The sequence below is a fragment of the Akebia trifoliata genome, chromosome 16 (assembly GCF_017979445.1).
Source record: "Akebia trifoliata isolate Shusen 1 chromosome 16, ASM1797944v1, whole genome shotgun sequence".
Taxonomy (NCBI): Eukaryota; Viridiplantae; Streptophyta; class Magnoliopsida; order Ranunculales; family Lardizabalaceae; genus Akebia; species Akebia trifoliata.
In genome coordinates, this window is record NC_141390.1 from 27,671,065 (window position 1) to 27,695,841 (window position 24,777).

At 33.9% G+C, this 24,777-nt stretch overlaps 2 protein-coding genes across 3 annotated transcripts; both read left to right on the top strand.

Annotated features, from left to right (window-relative positions):
- Window positions 1–666: 666 nt before the first annotated feature.
- LOC147383202 (mannosylglycoprotein endo-beta-mannosidase-like) lies at window positions 667–12,303 on the top strand. Of its 2 annotated transcripts, XM_086427737.1 has the most exons (11): window positions 667–941; window positions 1,746–1,884; window positions 3,533–3,760; window positions 4,989–5,047; window positions 6,517–6,565; window positions 7,193–7,423; window positions 9,259–9,428; window positions 9,519–9,723; window positions 10,188–10,856; window positions 10,955–11,182; window positions 11,280–12,303. In XM_086427737.1, the coding sequence occupies exons 1-11, from the start codon at window positions 796–798 to the stop codon at window positions 12,066–12,068; spliced, it is 2,913 nt and encodes a 970-aa protein (XP_086283863.1). In that variant the 5' UTR covers window positions 667–795; the 3' UTR covers window positions 12,069–12,303. The 2 variants fall into 2 exon arrangements, with proteins under 2 accessions (XP_086283863.1, XP_086283864.1); XM_086427738.1 differs by lacking the exons at window positions 667–941; window positions 1,746–1,884 and having other exon boundaries at window positions 3,622–3,760; window positions 4,993–5,047.
- Window positions 12,304–19,233: 6,930 nt separating this feature from the next.
- LOC147383203 (uncharacterized) lies at window positions 19,234–20,039 on the top strand. The gene has a single exon (XM_086428831.1). It carries the CDS (start codon window positions 19,282–19,284, stop codon window positions 19,945–19,947), a length of 666 nt encoding a protein of 221 aa, XP_086284957.1. The 5' UTR covers window positions 19,234–19,281; the 3' UTR covers window positions 19,948–20,039.
- The last annotated feature ends 4,738 nt before the right edge of the window (window positions 20,040–24,777 follow it).

Genomic DNA, 24,777 nt, shown 5'->3' on the forward strand with positions numbered 1-24,777 from the left:
AATTATAGATGTTTTTCATCAAGATACAAGTCAAAAAGCATTTATGATTCTTACACACTTCCATGTGAGGATGTGCGATATGATGTACAATCTTGACATCCCTTTAGCGAGCACGACTTTTTTTATAGTGCTAAAGTAACATTGTAATGGACATTTTTGACATGAATGTGTTTTATAACTATAGATACTTTTCATCGAGATATAAGTCAAAAAACATATATGGTTCCTATACACTTTCATGTCATGATGTGCAATATAAGGTATAATCTTGTCGTCACTCGAACTAGCACTACTCTTTTCAAAAAGAGTTGTGCTGGAATAACATTGTGGGGGACATTCTGACAAGGATGTATGTCATAATTATGATTTTCAATAAGATATGTAATTATGACACACATCCACTACAAAAAAATATATCTTGATGCAAAAATATATCTTGATGAAAAACATCAATAGTTAATTAATTTTCAGCGTTATCCTTTTAAAAACCTTCCTTAATCCATATTGAAGTCGAAGACAACGTGTCTGTATATATAATTAATTTAAAATTTTCCTTTTTTACAGCGTTTTTTCCTTTCTCATTATTAGACTTCTGTGTATGCCACGTGGATTGAAAACTGGTTACAGCCGGTTAGTATCGAGCACCCACTTTACGCACAGTGTCTCTCTGACTCTCTCTCTCGAATTCGATGTGAAAACTCGGACTCAAGGGAACTCATGGAGAAAGAGAGGCAAAACTCATAGAATAGAGAGGCTTTCCTTCCCTCACTTTCTTAGAGCCAAAAAAAATAAAAAATGGTGGAAATCGGGAAAACGAAGCTTGATTCAGGATGGCTTGCTGCGAGATCTACAGAAGTCGATCTTACTGGAGTTCAGCTCACCACCACCGACCTTCCCACTGGGCCTTCGTCGCCATGGATGAAAGCTGTAGTTCCCGGAACGTAATCACGTTTCTCCTCTCTCAGATTCTGAGATTTTCCATGTGTAAATTGATTTATTTTGATCTTCAATAGTTTATGTTTCATGCAAAATTGAAATTTGTTTCACTTTCGGGTGAATTAGATCGCATTTCCTCTAAATTCTCCCCATATTTTTTTTATTTGATTGATTTATGTGAGGTTTTATGCATCTTTAGAAAACTAGAAATTGTATCCTGTTTAGTTGCAAATGAGCTTGATCCACTGTTGAATTGAAGACAATTGTTTCGTCATTTTGAGACTGTAAAGCCTTAAATGTTAACAAATTCAGAATGTAGTCTCGCTGAATTATTTTGCGATCATCAATGTGTCTTCGGAATCGGACATGTGGATTTTTCTTCGAATTTTCATGTTTTTACAGAGCAGAAAGGAACTAATTATCTAAAGAAGCTTCGGTTTTCATGTTTTTTTATTTGGAGATTTTAAAGATGAATAAGAGAGTTTTTTGGAGTCTTGGAGATTGTAGAGGAACAAAAGTTCTTTAGTACCATTAAAAGAATGCAAATCTTAATGAATCTCCTTATGATCACATGCAAGAACATCAGTGGACTTTATTATTATTCTTATTTGAGTTTACAAGCAGAAATTCAATCTCCAACCACATTTTATCATAAAAAGTCAGTCTGATTTAAGTGCCCACTACTCATAGGTTGTACCTATGTATGCATATGTGAATTAGGGCTACAAAACAATTCTTTGTGTTAGCACATCCTGTCATGCAGCCTTCATTGTTTTATTTTTCCAGACTAATTGTTATTTGATTAACAGTGTTTTAGGAACCCTGTTAAAGAACAAGCTCGTGCCAGATCCTTTTTATGGATTGGAAAATGAGTCAATCATAGACATTGGTGACTCTGGGAGGGAATACTATACATTCTGGTTTTTCACTACTTTTCAGTGTGCCCTGGTATGCATTACTCTTTTTGTGAACTTTGTAATTTGACGTTAAGTTTTCTAACATGTTGAACTGTTCGCATTTTCTTTTCATAGTGGAGACGTATTTCTAGTTCATATTTACTTAGTTTTTCTTGCACAATAAAATTAGAAGTTTGATGATGGATTTAATATTTCGAGTGTTGATATCCTTGAATTGTTTACTTGATTAAATTGGCAAATGTCTAGTCATGCTAATTTCTTAATTGGAGATTTTGTTTGCTTCATCAGAGGTGCACTATTGGTTATCCCTCATTTGGTATGGTTGAAAGTGGAGTGCTTTGATGATATATCCTCCCAATATAACTAGGAGGATAGTGGTCTATAAATTCCCAAAACTCCCTTACATGGAGATATGTATACCAAAGATAGTTGAAGGAATGTTTTATTACACTTGTAACAATAACACCAATATTGCTCAGGCGATGACAAACTTATTTCAATAGTTATACATCTTCTTTCTTGGGTTTCCCTTTCAGAATGACGTACAGAAGTTCTTGAATTTGGGACTCTATGATCAAAAGAGTGGGAAATAGGTTGGGAGCTTGGAAGGTGAGATACCTTTTTAAGGGAGGCAAAATGACCTTGGTGAAGAGCACTTTAGCAAACATCCCTAGCTATGTATCGTCTTTGCTTACCATGCCTAGAGGTATGGAGTTGCATCTCAACAAGCTCACAAGGGATTTCCTATAAAATAATAAGGATGGCCAGCGCAAATTCCATTTAGTTAACTGAGATTGTATTTGCTCTCCCTAAAAAGAAGGGGGCCTACATTTTGGTAAGTATAGGTTGATGAATTATCCTATTTTTGTAAAATAGTTGTGAAGATTTGGGGCAGAGCATTAAAGTCTGTCGAAGAAGATTATTAAGGCGAAGTATGGTGGGAATAGTTTTGGTTGAGAGAGTGGTGGGGTGAGATCTTTCTTTGGGTGTAGTGTGTGGAAAGGCATTATAAAAATCATTCCGATGTTTCGTAATAGATTGCTTTTAAGGTGAAGAGGGGGGAACAAGATGCACTTTTTGGAAGACTGTTCGAGTGGACTGTGGAGCTTCTTCTTTTTAGGAATAACTCTCTAGTCTATTTTCATTGTCAATAAGAAAAAGGGATGTCAGTTCGTAATTTTATGATTTTGATTGGGGGAGAGATGTCTTGGGACTTTAGTTTTAGGAGAAACTTTAATAATTTGGAAGTCCAAGATCTTGCTAATATTTTCAATGTTCTCCTTTGCATTTCCTTATCTCTTTTGGAGGAGGATCGAAGGTTGTGGGCTTGTAGTCGGAATGTTAGGTTTTCCGTAAAATCTTTTTTATGCCTTCATTGATCCAACTTCTGACTATCTTTCTGATCTATGCGGTTTGGGGCCAAAAGGTTCCTTCTAAGATTCTTTTTTTATTTGGACCGAGGTTGGACAAGATCCTAACCACAAATTCACATATGAGCCAGGGGAATCAATTCTACTGATTTTTTTCAACCACATGCTAATCCATTGTAATTGTGTTTAGGAATTTTGGCCTGATTTCTTTCTTCCTTTTGGTGTGCATAATATTGATAGTTTCGTGTTATACTTTTTTTCATTTTTAAATCTGGAGTTTAACTTTACTGCGATAATGATTCTCTTCAGTCAGGAAATCAACATGTGGAATTGAGCTTTCGTGCAATTAATTACTCCGCTGAAGTGTATTTGAATGGGCACAAAACGGTCCTACCTAAGGGCATGTTTCGAAGACATTATCTTGATATTACAGATATTCTTCACCCTGATGGGCAAAATTTTCTAGCTGTTCTCGTTCATCCTCCAGACCATCCAGGGATAATTCCTCCTGAAGGGGGGCAAGGTGGTGATCATGAGGTATACATTTGTTGTTCACAATATGCAATGATTAGTTCTTATTTCCTGTATATTTATATACAATTGTTTTTTGTGCGATGATATCTTTGGATTTCACACAATTATCAGGTTTGTGACTAAAAATCAAATATATAAGAAGGAAATGCAAGATCTGGTTTAGTTATTTAAATTTTACCCTTAATGGTTTTTGTGTGAGACAGTAATCACAATGTTTATAGTGCATTACATCGTTTGGATTCAATGGCACCTTCAAAGATTAGGATAGTCCTCCAACTAACCCTTTTGAGGTTAACACCATTGATTCTGGCTCGGATCAGATTTCCTAAATTGTCTGGCATTCCGGAGAGGAAGATCTCCTTCCATTCAGCTTTGTGGCTGCTTGGCAAATGATAGGTCCTTTTCAGGGAGGCATCTCTATAGGTCCTTCAGTCTTGCATGGTTTCTATCACAAAATCATTTGATGAAATCCTTAGTGCTAACTGAGAGAGCTACTGCGAGGCCACCAAAATTGAATCTTTTGCAGGTGCAGCAGGGTTATTGTCTTTGGAAATCTCTTCTGATTTTGTTTTCATCCTATCCCTTTTTGGGAAAAATATGATCGTAGATAGATCTTACACCACTTCCATTGCAATAAGATACACTGGTATTGCTACAATGTATCTAATTCACCAAGTAAGATGCATCTATATTCTCTAACAAGAATAAGATCGACGAAGGAGAAAATTCTTTGAAATTCAAAGTTACATTGTGAACTTCGCAACCTTGTCCTTGGAATTGAATAGTTTATTTCCATGTGGCTCAACAAGTAGCTAAAGGAATCATTTTCCAATATTGTAGAACCTCGATAATTAAATGATTCTTTGTATGGTCTGTGCTGAAGCCCCTAAAAACTCTTCAGCAGATATAGTGGATGCTAGAAGGGTGGAGGGACTCCAAATCTCTCCACAAATTGGTTTCCTTGGCCTTTTTTCAGGGTGGTCGTGGAGGAGGAGTAAATAAAGCATAATGACTTTTTTCCTAAATAGACTTACTTTTTCTTTGGTTTGTAACCATACTGAGGTTGATCCTTAAGTAGAAAAGAACCTATCATTGTTTGAATACATAGATGTTCTATTAATATGTGATGATTGTGTAGGTATACAGTCTCCATGAATGTGTGTGTCCACCAATACCTGCATAAGCATATATCATTCATTTTGTGTAGTGACATTGTCTTTTTCCATGTTAGATAGGGAAAGATGTTGCTGCACAATACGTTGAGGGTTGGGATTGGATGACCCCGATAAGGTAACAATTGTATTATTATTAGAGATCATTTTATATATGTGTTTGCAATTCTTTATAGCATTTATTATTTCAATTAAGTTTGTGGTCTGGAAATTTAAAGTTTATGTGAATAAGTAGCAATATAATGACCTAACATTCAGCTGCATATTTATGATCTTTGGAATTTTTTTGTCATGTTGATTCATCTATTCTTGAAGATATGATTGATATTCAGCAATTCTCTAGGAGTATAACGACTAGCATGAACCTGGCTTACTGGCTGGAAGCATGTTATATTAGAAGTGGCTTTTACCTTTTTAGAGGAATCCTGCATACAGAGCTTGAGCATGGAAAACAAAATCTGTAATGGATCAATGCCAAGTACAAACCAATAATTCGATATAGTGTTCAGATGAATGCTAATTGGGTTATTTTAGGAGGTGTCTTGTGCTGTTCCTTTTGATACATATATTATCTGTAAGTTATGAGTTATCCGTAAATTCTTTAGTTCCCTACGTGCATGGGCTCTTCTTTTCATTGTTTTTTTTTTTATGGAGTGTTTGGGAAGAAGATAGGGATTCCTTGCTCCTAGGTGTGCATTTGTACATATGTATCACAAGACTTGACTTGTGATAATTGAGAAACATTTATGCTCCAATCCATTTGTGAGGGGTGTGAATGAGAAACCTAGCAAATTTGGAACCACTGATCAAAAGAAAAAAATAACGAGGTTTTCATGGATAGTTTTTTTGAGAGCATATTTTTTGGTAAGTGTAATATATTGATAAAAGAGGGATAACAAAATACAAGGAGGCTGAGATGGCCTCTAAAAAGCAACAAAAGAAGGATTTTTTTTTTTTTTTTTGAGAGCATGTTAAAAGGCTGAATTATGGAAAACCTAATGAAAGTGCCAAACCTTCATGGAGTAGATTTGAGCATGGAAGAATTCTAACCATTGCTTTCTAGGAAACCTTGGACCACTAGAGTAGAGTATGGATACTTCAAAGGTTTATTAAAGTTTGAGTGGAGGAGGTTGGAGATCTTTCAAGAGTTCCTTAGATAGATATCTGCAGTATAATGTGACTCATCTGATATAATGTTTGCATAAATAAACACGTACATCGACATACAAAATGAATATTTATCCTTAATTAAATCAAGGTAGCACTCGTCTAGGCTTCCAGGGGGTTCAACCACATAACAGTATAGCCTTGGATCACATACTCAACATCATAATATAAATCCTAGTGTATGATACATACTAACTATGGATAGGTACATATCAGGAAAAAAAAAAGACGTGCATGAAGGCTTCTTTCATATGGCTTTGGCCTTCCTGCGAATTTGTGAAAGAACTGACAACTGTTGTGGATTATTCTACTTCTTTTAGACTTTACATTTTTAAACCTTGATCTTAATTTTTTCTCATCTCCAAATGAAAAGAAACACCATTTTATCTTCACAAATATTTGATTTTTGTACTTTCACAGGGATAGGAACACTGGTATTTGGGACGAGGTATCAGTTTCTGTTTCTGGGGTAAGTTTTGTTCGAAATGCTTGATTTTTTATTTTTTTTTGATAGGTGCAAGATTTCCTTTAATTTTCGTTTTGATGGGATTACATTTTGATTTCTTACTTATGTCACAAGCTTCATGTTTGCACATGAATATAATTCTGGTGTGACTGTCTTAACAAGCAAGTATTTTCTTTTGCTGGTCGTCATTCTCGACCACATTTAATACATTATGCATTTATCTATCAAAAAAAGAAGAAGAGCCAAATATGCTGATAAGTTTGGACTTCTGTAAATGGATATTACTATTAATCTAATTCTAGAAGCTTAGGTGGTGTTAACTTTATTTTTAGTCATCAAAGATGCATTTTCACTTTCTTATATGTGTACATATCTTTCGGTGCCTGTCTATTAGTTTTTTGTTCCCCATGACGGGGTGAAACCACCTACTAATGCTTTTCTAACTTAAGTTTGGATTTATTTTCTTAATGTAAATTCTTTGATATTTCCATACATTGTTTGATGGTTTTCTGATAGACTAATTGGTGATACTTATAATAACAATGCATTCTGATGGAATGATTCACGACAGTATATAAGAAACTAGAGTTTCCTATGCTGATATATAACTATTATTTGCAATGGTTGCAGCCGGTGAAAATAGCTGACCCTCATTTGGTTTCAACGTTCTTTGACAATTACACAAGGGCATATCTCCACGCCACTACTGAGTTGAAAAATAAAAGTGCTTGGTTGGCCGAGTGTTCTTTGAATATTCAAGTGACAACTGAACTTGAGGGCAGCATTTGCTTGGTTGAGCATCTTCAAACTCAACATTTTTCAATTCCTCCTAGATCACAAATTCGATATACAGCTCCTCCGGTGAGTTTTTTTTTCCTTTGTTTTTTCAATTGTTGGTTTAGTCCCCCTCTCTACTTTGACAATACTCATTGCTATACCATGATGTCTAGTTTATTAAGATATTCATCAAAGGTGAATTTCTAACATTACCCTGGGGTCATTGAACGACAAAAGATTCAAAAGTGCAATGTGGCACACTATTTAGAGTCCACTCACTCCATCACCCATCTCTTGGTGGACTAGAGCACAAGAATTAGCCTTATTCATGATTTCTATTTGTTGGCTTTGAGCATCTTTCAACAAGGGCTTGAAAACCTAATCTTTTGTACCTATGATTCTGGTTCATGATGCACAATGGTCAAATCCTATGGTTGGAAATCATCAATCGGGCTGATTTTTGGTGTGTAATTATATCAAGCGTGGGCCAAAATATTCATGGGTTCAGTGTGTCATGTCTTATGAGTTAAGATCATGATAACATCGTCCATCAACTCAAATGAGTTTAAGATTGTAACTCCATGCCCTACTTTTCTCTTATTCCAATAAAGTTATGTGCGTTATCATGTAAAGAAAATAAAGCACATGAAGTTGGGATTATAGTCAAAATTGCCATGAATGTGTTCAACATTTTTTTGAGGGTTTTGTTAAAGGCACATGTTAAAGTTAGGGGTGCAACTTGGTTCAGTTTGAGGCAAAATTGAAACCCAACCGACCTAGGTCGGTTCTATTAAATGAGAACTGGAACTGAACCAAATTTTGCCACAGAACCAAACCAACCCGGACCGAGCTAAGATCGGTTTGGTTCTATGGGTTGCCAATATCTTAAAGCCTAATTGAATCAACATGTTTTTAATAAAAATTACTAAATATAAATATGAAATCTCATATAATGAGTCATTAATCTATCCATCAATAATAAAAATATTAGTAATGTATTCATTAAAAAAAAAAGAAAAAGAAGTCAATAGTTTTTCCATCAATAAAGAAAGTCATTAATCCATCCATCCAAAAAAATGTCAAATAATCTATCCATAAGAATAATAATCAATTTATCCATAAAACATGCGTATAGTTTATTAAAAAGATTAATAATATTTATTTATAATTGTATTAATATAAGGATTCAGTTCTCGGTTTGAACCGGACCAAGTTGCACCCCTAGTTAAAGTGCAATAAATACACCTTGGGAATAAGCATCTGGGTTAGTTTTGGAAAAATAAAGTTTTTTTAGGGCATTTTCAGTTAAAAAAATCAATTTCTCAAGTGTATTTAGGGCACACGTTAACACAACCCTTTTAGTGTTTTTCCACTCATCCATCTCAGCATCCCCATCTCTGTTACACTCATCTTTGAACATATTATTTCTTGATTGCTCAACATTCAGCTTTAGAAAGCATAGCCAGTATCACTGCCTTCTTCTAAAGTTTTCCGTTTAATTTGGTGGGGATGTGTCAGTCACTTAGCACTCCAGAAGCACACCTTCACTTTGACATCAAGCTCTAATTTTATGGACAACATTAATCCCCAATCTTTCCATCTTTATGGATTATAGATCATGGTAATGAAAATGGAAACTTCAGGGTAAAGGAGGGTTACATCATGTTGGCTGCCAGTGTAAAAACTTTGCCATCTCCAAACAATTATATTAATATTATAAAATGTAAGATACTACTCAAAATACAGTAAGTGTTGGAATAGCTTAGAACATGTTTGCTATTTGGGAAAGCTTAAACGGGTTCAAGGGAGGGCTGTTCATAAAACTCGCATAATTTCCATGGGAAGAAACTATTTTTCATAATCTAAATTAGCAAGAAATAATAGTGGTGTTCAAGTGCTAACACAGAATGAGTTGTCAGCTTTTTTTCTACAGGCCCAATTTGTGGTGGCCTAACGGTATGGGAAAACAATCCCTGTATGATGTTGAGATCTCTGTTGATGTAAAGGAATATGGGGAGTCTGATTCATGGAGCCATCAATTTGGATTCCGCAAAATTGAGAGCACTATAGATGATGCTACTGGTGGAAGGTATAATTCATCTTAAGAATTCTAGAAGTGTCCACTACATTATTCCTTCAGGTGCTAGTTTTATCAATGTATATGTTTCTCACTTTGCAGATTGTTCAAGGTCAATGGACAATCTGTTTTTATCCGTGGTGGTAACTGGATATTGTCAGATGGGTTATTACGGCTTTCAAAGGAAAGATACAGAACAGATATCAAGTTCCATGCAGATATGAACTTTAATATGCTCCGCTGTTGGGGTGGTGGATTGGCAGAGAGGCCTGAATTCTATCATTACTGTGATATATATGGTTTGCTGGTAAGCTTGAGCACACACACACACACTGAAACTCTATCTCGCTCTCAACTGAAATATGCCTATTTAGTTGTCTTTTTCCATCTTGTGGACCTCTATTTCTTATCAAAGATCCATGCTACTTGATTTCTACTATGTGACGAAGTCATGGACATGTGTGATAATATCTGACACAGGTACAAAGTGTCAAGACATGTTGACCCTCACAAAACTATGTGTTGATGCGTTGATACAAATTAGCTTGTTTTGAAGTGTACAATTTAGATAAGCGATGTAACTTATAATCTTATAAAGCAATATATAAATAATAACTTAAGAAATATTTGAATAAAATGAAGATTTTCTTCATGTGCCACATGTTTGAACGACATGGTCTCCAGCACGGACAGTTATTAGCAAATGCTTTTAGGAATTAATTTCTGATACTCTTCTTGAAATTAGCCTTGTAACTGATTCAATTTTTGCAGGTATGGCAAGAGTTTTGGATAACTGGAGATTGTGATGGACGAGGTGATCCAGTGTCAAATCCAAATGGTCCTTTGGACCATGATCTTTTCTTGTTATGTGCAATAGACACCGTCAAGCTCTTAAGGAATCATCCCAGTCTTGCTCTTTGGGTTGGGGGGAATGAACAGACTCCCCCAGATGACATCAACACAGCCTTGAAAAATGCCTTAGAGCTCCACCCAGATTTTAAAAGCCTCAAACAAGTAAACAATTCCTTTCAAGATTTAAATCTGGCATCAAATGATCCTAGTCAATACCTTGATGGCACACGTGTTTACATCAAAGGATCAATGTGGGATGGCTTTGCAAACGGAAAAGGAGACTTCACTGATGGCCCGTACGAAATCCAGTATCCCGAGGACTTCTTCAACGCTGATTACTACAACTATGGGTTCAATCCGGAAGTTGGCTCCGTGGGAGTGCCTGTTGCAGCTACCATCAGAGCAACAATGCCTCCAGAAGGGTGGGAGATTCCATTGCTTAAAAGGCACTCTGATGGTTACATGGAAGAAATCCCAAACCCCATATGGGAATACCATAAATACATCCCCTATTCAAAGCCAGGATTGGTTCATGATCAAATTGAACTATACGGGTCCCCAAAAGACCTCGATGACTTCTGTGAGAAAGTAAAAAAAACTAACTTCCTTCACTCGCAAGAGATGCTCTTGGTTTCTTCTCTTCTCTGTTATTCTTATTCTGACTTTGTACTCAATTATCGTCACAGGCACAACTTGTCAACTACATTCAATATAGAGCTCTTCTAGAAGGATGGACTTCTCGTATGTGGACCAAATACACAGGTGTTTTGATTTGGAAGACTCAGAATCCTTGGACAGGTCTTAGAGGTCAGTTTTATGATCATCTCCATGACCAAACAGCAGGTTTCTATGGCTGCCGCTGTGCAGCCGAACCAATTCATGTCCAGCTCAATCTAGCAACATATTTTATAGAGGTAAATTGTATCCATTACTTCATTTCTTAGCACTAGATGGTAGAGATATTCTCTTTCAGGTTCTGAACACCATTGATGGTGGTTTCTTACTTAACAGGTAGTAAACACCACATCAGATGAATTATCTAACGTAGCAATAGAAGCCTCTGTTTGGGATTTAGATGGAACATGTCCATACTACAAAGTAACAGAAAAATTCTCCGTGTCAGCTAAAAGAACACAAACCATTATTGAGATGAAGTATCCTAAATCGAAAAACCCAAAACCAATCTACTTTCTTCTTCTCAAACTTTTTAGTACATCAGACAACGCCATACTATCTAGGAACTTTTATTGGTTGTATCTTCCCGGTGGAGACTACAAGCTGTTGGAGCCATATAGGACAAAAAAAATACCCCTCAGGATAACATCTAAAGTTTTCATCGAAGGGTCCACTTACGAAATCCAATTACATGTACAAAATACATCTGAAAACCCAAATTCCGAAAGTCTAGGCCACAAGTGCCATTTCATTGATAGACAGATGGATTCAATGAAATCCATGCTAAGTGGAAAAGAAGAGAAACATGAAGTTCGTCTGTTTCAGAGGATCTACGGACTTTTCTCAAGTAGTGATGATAGCTTGAGAGTTGTCGAAGTGAATGGGACTGAATCAGGTGTTGCTTTCTTTCTTCATTTCTCTGTCCATGCCGCAGAGAAAGATCAACAAGAAGGAGAAGACACAAGAATTCTCCCAGTCCATTATTCTGATAACTATTTCTCTTTGGTGCCTGGTGAAACAATGCAGGTCAATATTTCTTTCGAAGTACCTTCAGGTGTCACGCCACACATCATGCTTCATGGTTGGAATTACCAGTGTGGATATTCTGTCTATAAAGGTGTGTAACTATTTTTTCCTTCTTAACAAAGGTCATATCGGGCCCTTGATATTTTTTATTTTATTTTTTTAATTTGGTCTGCATCATAGAATAAAATTCTAACGATCGATAGTCTAGGGCAAGGGATTTATCTCGGTAAACTTTTGTTGTCTATGCAAAATGAGTGGTGAGTCAATCACTCATCTCTTTGTTCATTATTCGTTTGCAACAGAAATTTGGGGTAACTATCTTTTCCTTTTTTCACATGTGATGTTTTTCCAACTCTGTTATTTCTTTCATAGTTGAAGAGCATTGTGTCACAAAGAAAGAATTTTCTGGTTAATTATTTGCTTTGTTGAGTAATTTGGAAAGAACGAAATATCAGAACTTTTGAAAAAAAAACAAGTGTTCGTCAAATTTTTTGATATTGGCCTTGTTGCAACTGCCGAGCTCAATGTTTCAACATGAATCATCAAGATAATGATACCAAGGATTGCAATTGTCTATCTCAGTTTGAACATGTATCATCAATGTCAACATTCAAATTTTTTATTGAAGGTTTGAATGGTTGATCTCAACGATTTGAATTCGTCATTTTATGAGAGTGAGCTGTATTAAGAAGGAAAGAGTTTACTAGTTAGGTTATAAAGAAACCACCCCAAAACTTGGGGTGCATTGAGAAAGATGTCCCTACCCTAGGGTTATCGAGTAAATTTTCCTATATTTTTACTAAAATAGTGAAGGTCCGACCAAAATATTTAAAAATAGTCAAAAGTCAAACATTCAATATTGTCTCAGGATTAATTAATGATTTCTTGAATCAAAACTGGAATGTTTACCCATGCTTTTAAATCTCATCTGAGATCGAGACAACTCCTCGGATACATCTCAATATCGTCCATCACCGAGATGGATAGACAAGTCAAACGTATTGGATGAGGTTTAAGATCATAATTCATTTTTCTCATATTGAACAAGACGACTCAAACATGTCGGAAAATTTGTCTTGTTCATAGATTAGATGAATTTTCTTGTTCTTGGATTAGATGAGACGTGAAACGAATTTTAAATTGTTCAAAACAAAAGTAAAATTTTGAAAGCTTGAATGGGTCTATGAGGTTTAAATAGACCACAATATTAATAATAAAAAATTATAACCAGATGTCAGGACCACAAATAAGGTGGGGGGACGACAACCATTGATTGGGACTCCATCAAAGGTCAGATTGTCCAACATTAGCTCACAGTTAATCATCAATAGAGGTGGCAGGGTTACAGAAGAACTGATCCACAATTCTTCCATTGCATGAGAACCATTAGATCAATCTTTGATCGAACGGTTGAGATTGAAAGTGCAGAAACAACAAATGGATTCCTCCCCTCAAATTCAAAACACACTTGGAGTCAATCGTCAACATATCCAATCATCACAGCTAATCAAGATGAGAAGAAACATTATAAAAATAAAAAAAAAATTCAAGGGCGGCTCACGTTAACGGTTCACAGCTATAATTTGCATAAAACCAGGTATTTGATACACGTGACTGTGCACGTGATGTACAGTACAGTGAGCCATCACTCACCAACAATAAAAGGTTGGTCCCCCTGGCTCATTTTTGCAGCGTCCCTCAGCTTTACAATTAGAAGCCCTCTTAAAATGCGCAGAATGTCACCAGTACGTCCTTGTAATTGGGAAGCACTAAAGTCCAAACTTGTGGGCCAACAGATACTTCATTTTTAAGTACTTGAAAAAAAAAAAAAAAAAAGACTACGAATTTAAAGAATTAAATAAATTTAAAGGACCTGACAAAGGGATTCATGTCTAAATAAATAATCCCTAAGTTTTGTAGATAGCTTGATAAGACATTTACTAAATTTTTTATTTCTTAATGATCCCTCATCATTGGCGAACTCATTACAATATATGGGAGCGGTTCGGCAGCCATAAGTTTGCCAAGTTTGGTGCCAAACATTTTTTTTAAATCACTTTTGATGGGGTTAGAAGTTTTGGAATTGCTGATTTTTTGTGAGATGATCTCTACGGTGAAGAGATCATTCTCACAAAAAATCAACTCATTTTGAAACTTCTAAGCCTAGTTTACAAGTTGAAGATCGTGACCGTCCATTTTTGTAAATCACTTTGATGGGGTTAGAAGTTTTGGATATGATGTTTTTTGGTGAGGATGATCTCCTCATCATAGAGATCATCCTCACAAAAAATCAGCTCATTCCAAAGCTTCTAACCCATATTTTGAAAAATGTTTGGCACCAAAAAAAATCCTAAAAAGTATATAATAAATTCAGAAAAAATATAAAAATAAGTAAACAACCTTCAAGCATTAAATAAAAATTAAACATTAAAAATGTAAGAAAGTGTAATATAATATAGTAACAACAATGTATCATCACTTATAGAGTATCATACATCAAATAAACAACTACTCTAGGTCTAGGAATGAAGTTTTACATCTTATTATAAACTAGAGAATAATTAAATCAACTAAAAAAATAAAATAATCAAACACCAAAACAAGAGAGAAATATAAGTTTTTGAAAAAAAAAAAAAAGTAAAACATTCAAGAATGTACATAGAAAAAATCATATACCTAAAAACCTTAGAAAATCATTGATTTCTTAGTTCTATTTAATCACAATCTCATAAGAAAGTTGTAGGAACCAACGGATTTGAATTCGGATGAATATTGAAGTTTCTAGGAAAAAATCTCAGTGTAAAGAAATTTTAGGATTTTAAAGAGAGATTTTGAAAGATCTCTTGATAATCTAAGTTTAGAAGACAAAAAACATTTCTATTTAGTAGGGTTATGTAAATAAGAGATATTGGGAGGGTATTTGTATAAAATAAAGCAAGAAAATAAAAAAAATGAATTAATTTTTTGACCTACAATTTTTGGTTTTGTCGAACTTATTGAGGCGTAAGCCTCGTTCCATATTGAAGCATGCGGCATATGTCTCATACCTCCAAGGCGTAAGCCTTACTAATGTTTGATGAGGCTTAAGCCTCAAAGCATGAAGCCTACGCCTCATGCCTCGAGGCATAGGTTTTTGAAAACACTACACATAATCATAGATGCTTTTCACTCATATCTCTATGAAAAGCGTTTATGGTTATGTGTGCATCACCACATTAGAATGTACTTCAGCATTATCCTTCTATTTATTTTCGAACTCGACGCTTTTTTATTTAGTGTCGAGTTCACAATTTTTACAGTGGAACTCACCATTATTTATTGTCGAGTTCACCACTTTTTAAGTAAAAATGGTGAACTCAACACTAGTAAAATCCACTCATTTTCAATTTTTGATTTTTTTTTATACTAAAATACATAGAAAGGCCAACTAAAAACTTAAGATAACTACTTGTTTAGATGATTTCAATCCAAAAGAATCATTCATAATCGATTTTCATCCAAAAACTAAGAAAAAATCTTAGTTTTTTTACATACATCTTTAAAATGTATGAAAATTGCTTCTTCTTCCTTCCTAAATCCTTTTCGATAGAATGGAGTCTCCGAAACTTGATTGAGATGTCAAAAATCTAATTTTTTTGGATGAAATCGATGAGTTCGAACAATTAGGGCATTCAATTGTGAGAAATATGGGAGATGAGGTCCATGGATTGTTAAGAGAAGAAAATTTTATTAAATGAATTATTAAGAGACAGCCCAAAACTTAGGGTCTAATTAAAAAAATCCCTCCGTCAGGATCTTTTAAGTAATTTACTCACAGCGTCACAGACGTTTGAATGTGACTAAAAATAATAATAAGAGATAAAATTTTTCTCTTACCCACAATGAAAAAAAGGAAATTTCTTCATCGCATCACCTTATGGTACTCAAAAACATAATCCGATGGCACAAGGTTGAGACGACAAAATTCTATGAACTTTTAAAAAATAAATTAATTTTTCATCATTGAGTTTTAATTTTAAATTTAGGTGCTCAGTCGCTATCTATTTTTCAAAACCTTAGATCAAGAAAATAAAATAAAAATAAAAATAAAAATAGAAAGCTTTGATGTTAGATTGCAAATATTACCATGTGAACCCAACAATCCATTTTAAGATTTGAAATCTCAAAAAACCATTCCTATTTTATCCCCCACAAACTTCTATGATTCTTACAGTACTCATCATGAGTACAAATTTATTGTAAAGAAATTTATGTGCTAAGTTGATGAATCAATGGCATGAAGTCCCGTGTATTGGAAAAGTAGGCGTGATTGGTTGGTGGAGAGATTTTTTTTTGAGTGGTTAGAAGTTATATTTTTAATAATTTTTAATACACATGGCATCATATTATTGGTTCATCAACTTAGTACAAAAATTTATTAGCATATGAGGTGGAAAGTAGGTAAGGGTTGATTAGGACGTTGTTTGAAAATGATGCCCAAAGAAACACATTGTTTAATAATAGAAAATGTGGCTCGAAACAAAATTAAATATAGGGTTAGTTTACTTGACCCAAATCATTAAGATAAGGCTTTGATAACGATGATAATTGTTCATTGGTGTAGGACCCACAGTTGAATGGGTCCATCCGATGAAGTCATCTAAGTCAATAGTCAACATTGACCTATATTGATTTTTGACCTAGGAGTCCACATATTACAAGTGTACACATGTCATGATTATACACAATCACTTCCCATCTATTAACTGTTTACAGCCATGTAATTAGAGTTACCATAATCAAATCTAATTGAACATTTTAAGAAGATGAACAAGATATCTACCACTTGCAGACTTCTTCAATGGACAAAAATACCCTCACTTCAATAGGATTTTTTTTTTAGAGTACTAGCAAATAATAATACTTTTAAAGGGGTAATTTGGTCAATTAGTAGATATATTTGATCTAGTTGGGGAGTGGGAAGTCACATGGAAAGAATTTTGCTCACCACATAGGCAAAGATAGTCAATCTCCCAAAGCTTAACTCCTTTTGACTAATTCCCATAAAATATAAAAGTAAAATTAACTTAATTTAGCAAAATTACTTAAATATCCTTGATCCTACTTTTTAAGAAAAGTTCACACCCATTAATAAAACCTTCTATTAAATTGAATTTAGCTCTAAAATAAAATTTCTTGTTTTCCTTGCTTTCCCCCAAGGAGTGCTTGGTTTGGTTGGAAGTTTATTCCAAAATGAGCAAAATAACTCATCAATTGGCACGTATTTTTTGGTCATTTTTAATTCTTAATTCTTACGTTAGAATGATTAATTGCACTTCAAGTTAGGAGGAATATGTAAGTTGAAGATTCTAAAAACAAAAAAAAGCAAAAGAGCATAGATTGAAGTAGGGAGAACATATATGAATACATTTTTCAACACAAGCAGACATGTCTCTAGACAAAGAAACACATTGTTTAATAATAGAAAATGTGGTTCGAAACAAAATTAAATATAGGATTAGTTTCTCGACCCAAATCATTAAGATAGGCTTTGATGACGATTGATAATTGTTCATTGGTTGTAGGACCCACAGTTGAATGGGTCCATCGATGAAGTCATCTAAGTCAATAGTCAACATTGACCTATATTGATTTTTGACCTAGGAGTCCACATATTACAAGTGTACACATGTCATGATTATACACAATCACTTCCCATCTATAACTGTTTACAGCCATGTAATTAGAGTTACCATAATCAAATCTAATTGAACATTTTAAGAAATGAACAAGATATGTACCACTTGCAGACTTCTTCAATGGACAAAAATACCCTCACTTCAATAGGATTTTTTTTTTAGAGTGCTAGCAAATAATAATACTTTTAAAGGGGTAATTTGGTCAATTAGTAGATATATTTGATCTTGTTGGGGAGTGGGAAGTCACATGGAAAGAATTTTGCTCACCACATAGGCAAAGATAGTCAATCTCCCAAAGCTTAACTCCCTTTTGACTAACTCCCATAAAATATATAAAAGTAACATTAATTAACTTAATTTAGCAAAATTACTAAAATATCCTTGATCCTACTTTTTAAGAAAAGTTTACACCCATTAATAAACCTTCTATTAAATTGATTTAGCTCTAAAATAAAATTTCTTGTTTTCTTGCTTTTCCCCCAAGGAGTGCTTGGTTTGGTTGGAAGTTTATTCCAAAATGAGCAAAATAACTCGTCAATTGGCACGTATTTTTTTGTTCATTTTTAATTCTTAATTTTTACGTTAGAATGATTAATTGCACTTCAAGTTAGGAGGAATATGTAAGTTGAAGATTCTAAAAATCAAAAAAAAAAAAAAAACAAAAGAGCATAGATTGAAGTAAGGAGAACATATATGAATACATTTTTCAACACAAGCAGACATGTCTCTAGACAAAATTGAATGATGGAACATAATTAATTGAACCAACTTCAAATTTATGGGATAAGGCGTCAATAATGATGACACAATAGAAAGGTCTCAAATGGTGTTTAAGGGAGGTGATAAGCATTGGTTTAAAATATTGGAAGGTATCAAAATGTATTGGTAGATACGTATTGGTATTGGGCAAGCTCGACACGAAACCTCAAATCATTGAATGTTTTGGGAATGTCATGGGTTTTTTCCAGATTGTGTCAGTTTGTATCGAATGTATTGGTTGATATGGTATATGTTTTTTCATTAACCAAGACATTCAATATATACGATATTTTAAACTATGGTGATAAGACTCCATAGAAAAGTTGGAATTATTTTGTTCTCAAGAGAATCTATTGGAAAAAAGTCTTAAAAAACTTGGTAAAGTGACTTTGCTCCTTCAATTATTATTCTTGATTTGATTTATTACTATAAAAGTTACTAACTATCAAAATGAAGGACGACCCAACAAGATAGAGAATCTTACATGTTGATTTGGAATTTTGGATTCTAAGCCAATATGTGAAAAAGAAAATAAAAAGTGAATATTTATAAATTCCAAGAAAAGAATTTTTTTTATTATTATTTTTATTTTTCTAACTTGTTTAAGCTGTTTCAACTTTTGTCTTTTACTTCCTATGGGCTCCATGTGATGTCCCCATGTTCTAAACACAACCTTAACTCAATTACTTTGGCTTCACCAGACCACTTCAGTTTAATAATCTCGCTAAGTTCCCCAAAATTTACAAACCAAAAAAGTAGAGAAAAAAAAAAAAGTATTATCTTCTCTTTATAAAACACATACTCATGCAAGCCTAACACAGACACACACACACACCTCCCTCCCTCCTCCTCCTCCCTAAGCAAACCCAATCACCATGATCTCCCTAAAAACTGATCAACCAATCTCTAGATCCATCAAGGCGCCATCAAACCCACGAATCTCTTTCTCCGGTAGCGCTGATTTCATCAACAACAACAACTTCATCTCCACAACCCCAAATCCAAAAACCCAAAAAGAACTTGAAACAGAGAAATCAGACAAAGGGAGTAATGTAGAATTTGAGTTTCTCTCTAACAACTCTACTACTACTGATACAATGTTAACTGCCGACGAGCTCTTCTTCGAGGGAAAACTTCTTCCCTCCTGGAAAATACAACACTTGGAAAAACTTACTCTCAAACCAAAAGATGATGAAGTGGAAGAAGACAAGAAAGAAAATAAAGAAGTTAGTAGAGTAAGTTGGTTGGCTGATGAAGACCCATCTCCTAGACCTCCTAAGTGCACTGTTTTATGGAAAGAATTGTTAAGGTTGAAAAAACAACATTCATCATCATCATCTATGGATGACGTGAAGGAAGGCAAGGAAGGGGTGTGGAGTAGAGAGAAGCATTTGAGGAGGATTAAAAAAGGGTTAGAGAGAACAAGGTCAGCTAGTATTACAATAAGGCCTCTCATCAATGTGCCTATTTGCACCCAAGGGAAGACTAATAGTGTCTTGCCTCCTTTGTTTTCACTTAAGAAAGGGAGGGTAGAGAGGTAAGTGAGCTTGGTGAATGAAGTTGTTTTCTTGCTAGAATTGTTTTTTTTTTTTTTTTAAATATATTTTTGGGAGATTTTTTTGCTATGGTGGATTTGATGCATGGATGTAGAGGTGAATTTTTTTTTTTTTTTTTGCTTTGTTTATATTTTCTATTTAATTTCACATTCACACCATAGGGGTAAATCTAATCTTGAGCATCATAGATGGGAATTGCAGTTTTTCTTTTATAAATAATATATAAATATAATCTATGTTTTAAAACTCATTAAATCAACTCCAAATTTAGAGGCATTGATCCTAAAACTTGGTTGAACCAAACTATAAAGACCAAAATATCCACCCATGTGAGAGATGTAGGACAGTTTATAGAGCTAAATGTTGGACAATCAAGAAGCATCATGTTAAGGAATCAAGTCTACTAGAGGTGAGGTACGTCTCCATCAACCAATGCATTTGAAAAGTTGAAGATGATGGCATTGAAGAATCTCGATTTAAGGGAGGTCGAGAGTTCAACTTCTATTAGGAATTTAATTACTTGTTTTGTTGGGAGCTTATTATTTTATTAGGAGTTTATCTTTTATTAAGAAAGCACTGCATATGCCAATTAGTTTAATTGATAAAGTCTTTGGGTGATGATATTAGAGATTTGGATTCAAATCTCGTCAGCACCGAATTTATTAAACTCATTAAAACAAGGCTTACCAATCATTATTTTAAAAAAATGGAAAGAATGGAGGAATTACTTTAATTTATTTTTTTATGAAAAAAGTTAAAATAAAATAAAATATAGAATTTTAAGCCATATTTAAAATTAATAAATTTAATATATATATATATATATATATATAAATCTTCTTGTAAGTTGTTGAGTTGACTCAACTCGATGGACGTCTGAGTTGAGTAGTGCTTTAGATCATAGGATCCCAAATCAGAAGTTGGGGACCATCTAACATTCGAGGGATCCCATAGAGGGGAAAAAGGGTTGGTCGGTAAGTTTGGAATTTTGAATTTGAAAAATAAATAAAAAGTAACTCATGTGCCACGTGTGCATATGGGGGCAAGTTTCCTTTTTTACCCTTCACCTAATTATGAAAATAACGGTGAGAATTCATCAATATAACTACTGATATCATTCATGACTAGATTCAAGCTTTAAATTACTTCAGACGTACAGTAAAGACATTTTTCAAAAAATGCCACGTGGCATATTATTCAAGAATAATGATGAATGTACATGATTGGTACATGGCTGATACGGAAAAGGCACAGATCCACACATCTTTTTCCTATTTATCCCGATGAAAATAATCTATGATTTTGTACCCTTGCCACATCAGCCACATACTAAGATCATGCACATTCATCATGACTCATTATTCAATCCATCAATAATCATTGGCCTTTCATCAATCATTGATTGAGCAAAGTAAAAAAAAAAAAAAATTGCTCATTGGAAAGTACTTAATATGAGATTTTAAATAATTTCAAAAAATTTTATTTACGAAAAAGTCAATTTAAAATTTCACAGAATTTTGAATTCACGAACCATACTACACTAGAGCATATATTGAGAGCATCCCAAATTTACAAAACTACACATGTTAGACATTTTAAGATTCCACGGAATCCTTATCAGTGAAAATTTCTCCTTGGCAATATGTTTTATATGGGTGTCAATTGAGTCAATTGGCTCGCAAGCCCTGCTCGACTCACCCACCCAAACAAAGAAGGGTTAGGTCCTTAATCTTGATCCCGAAGGGTAGTGCCAGTTTCAAAATTTTCAACCCGTTAAATCCAGGTCGGACTATAGCTAAACAATGCCTAGCTGGGCCGATATTATATTTTAGATTTATATTATATATATAACAAAAGATAATTCTAATAAATTACAAACAATGATCTAGTTTCATCTCTAATCATTTTTCAATCAAGATAGATATTTGATCCCTATTTTGATGAAAAATAATTAATAATTTGCTTCCAATGATTTCAAAAAATACATAAATTTAATTTTGTATAAAATCCGAAATCAATTGGTTGCCGGCCCGAGCCCTTTAGGGGTGGGCTTTGACATAGGAAAGTTAGGCCCGATGGGAGTATCGGGCTGCCCAAACATAACCCGCCACTTTTGACCGCGTTACGGCTCAACCAAAATCTAGAAAATACCCTCATCTTCCACTTCCACTTCTATCCAAAAATCATTGGCTTTTAATTATTTTCTATTTTCTATTAGTCTCTCATAGAAGACCACCGTCAATGGGTATATCATAATTTAAAAATGCAGAGGTATCTCAAACCTTCACAAACCTCCAAGGGAGTAAATGTAAATTACCAAAATTTGAAAATGCCCATTACTTGACTCATCATCCAAAATGTCCAAAACATAAATGTTTTTTTTTTCTTTTTTCAGACAAATCAAGATCGAGTGGTTGTTATTAATTTCAAGCAGTTTCAACCAACAGTAATTAATTATTGAGTGGGTCCCACCAAGAGTTAAACCTTCAAATGTGGACCCTACTCCAAAACAAATCTCAACTACTCTTAATGCATTTAATCTCCATCAATTTATATATATATAGGGAAATGTTCAGCACCCTAAGTTTTACCGCACACTTTAACAAACGTTTTTTGTCCTACATGGGTTAGAAGTTTTGGAATGAGCTGATTTTTGGTGAGGATGATCTCTATGATTAGAAGATCATCCTCCCCAAAAATCAGCCCATTCCGAAATGTTTAGCCCCATGTTTACACGTTGAAAAATCGTGGACCGTCAATTTTTTGTAAATCAATTTTGATGGGGTTAGAAGTTTTGGAATGAGCTGATTTTTGGTGAAGATGATCTCCTCACCATAGAGATCATCCTCACCAAAAATCAGCTCATTCCGAAACTTCTAACCCATGTAAGACAAAACGCGTTTGTTAAAGTGTGTGGTAAAACTAAGGGTGGCGAACGGGACCCATATATATATATATATATATATATATGCTCTGTTCCTATTGTTCACGTGGCATCTTTTGATTAGATTTAAAGCACTTAGGACTGCGTGCATGACTTATTTATGGGTCCAATGTATTTTAAACACTAATCAAATCTTGCCATGTAAATACTGTTTGCAGAAAAGAAGTTTTCCTACCTCGTTAGCGTTTTGAAGTACAAGAAGATTCAATTCATGAATAATACGTCTTCTATTCGAATTTTTAAAATTTGGCCAAAAATTCGATAAATAAAATATGTGACATATGCTTCATACGTGTATCACTCATTTCATTTCAAGAAGTCGAAATCCAATTATAATAATATTAATAGTGATGGTGATGGTAAAGGTAATGAGGACATTAGGGTTATTGTTTCATTGTTTTGAAAAAAAAAATATTAAAATGAAGGACAAATCATCAATTTGAAAAATTAAGATGTAGTGTCAAAAATTGTGAAAAAGTTTGAATTATTCAAAATAGTTCAATAATCCAGAGAATACTACTTTCTTTTGAAAAAAATAATGAAAAAATTCGTGAAATTTTCAAGAATTAAATTGGAGATTGCTAACAAGTAGTTGGGACATGCCACGTGACATCAACGTAGCTCTCGAGTCATGTCAATCAGAAAATCTAACTTCTTCACATAATCCCAACGCTTCTTCACCCAATAATAAAAGCATGGGGCCCTCCAGGTTTTGGTGGATATTTGAGACGCCCCTATGTTTTTAAACTGATGACATGCCCTTCTTGACCTTGGCCTTCTTTGATAGATTAATAAAATGATCTAAATGCCCTCATCTTCAATTCTCTCACCTTCAAAGGTAAGATATAGAATGAATTACCAAATCAATGTGGAAAAATTGAAAACTTACCAAAATGGCACACTATTTATTTTAATTCTGAAAATGGCAAATTGTTGCTTTCGAAATTAAAATATTTTACCCAAATTTTAAATTTTAAAATGAACAGTGTTGTAATACCAAAAATTCCATTTTTAACATCTTTTTTTATATAATAATATGAATGATCCTGAAGTAACATTGAAATGTACATCGATTCTGACATTCTAATGTGCTGGTGCACACATATAAAAATATAATTATTTTAGTAAAGTGATGTTTCCTTCCAAAATTTAGTTTATTTCAACACTCGGCAATCTTGTATGCAATTTCCGGTGTTGTTAGGGAATTGAAAGCTCATAAATTCTATGGTTAAAACAATTATGAACATTTAGGGTTTAGATATGCAAGTTTGGTTACAAATCTACAATACATTAACTCTAATAGAGATGATGATTTACAATTTTTTAGATCTCTGACGATGTCGAAAACTACCTACAAAACAATCAGAGTGTTGAAATAAACTAAACCTTGAAAGGAAACATTATAGTACTCACACATTTATATTTCTATCTTTTTTAATTAAATGGAGGATATGCACATTGTTTTATAAAAGGATGGTAAAAGGGTATTTATGCATTAAAATATTATTTATTTTAAAATTACCATTTTATTTGTTTTAGTAAAATATTTTAATTCTGAAAACATTAATTTACCATTTGGAATTGAAATGAATAGTGTACAATTTTGATAATTTTTTAATTTTGGGTGCCTAGATTTTATCTATTTCAGTGTCTTCAACCACTGGTTTTGAAGGTGCATGAGGCTAAAGCCTTCAGACGTGCTTAGTGAGGCTCATTAAAAAGAATTCAAGACGAAAGGGAAAAATGTAAAAGAGTTGTGATAATCTGACTCGAAAAAAACATAAGTTGTTGACATGGCAAGTGCACTGAATGTCTGAACCACAGATCATTTTCTTCGGGATACACAAGGAAATCGATCTACAATTCTGTAT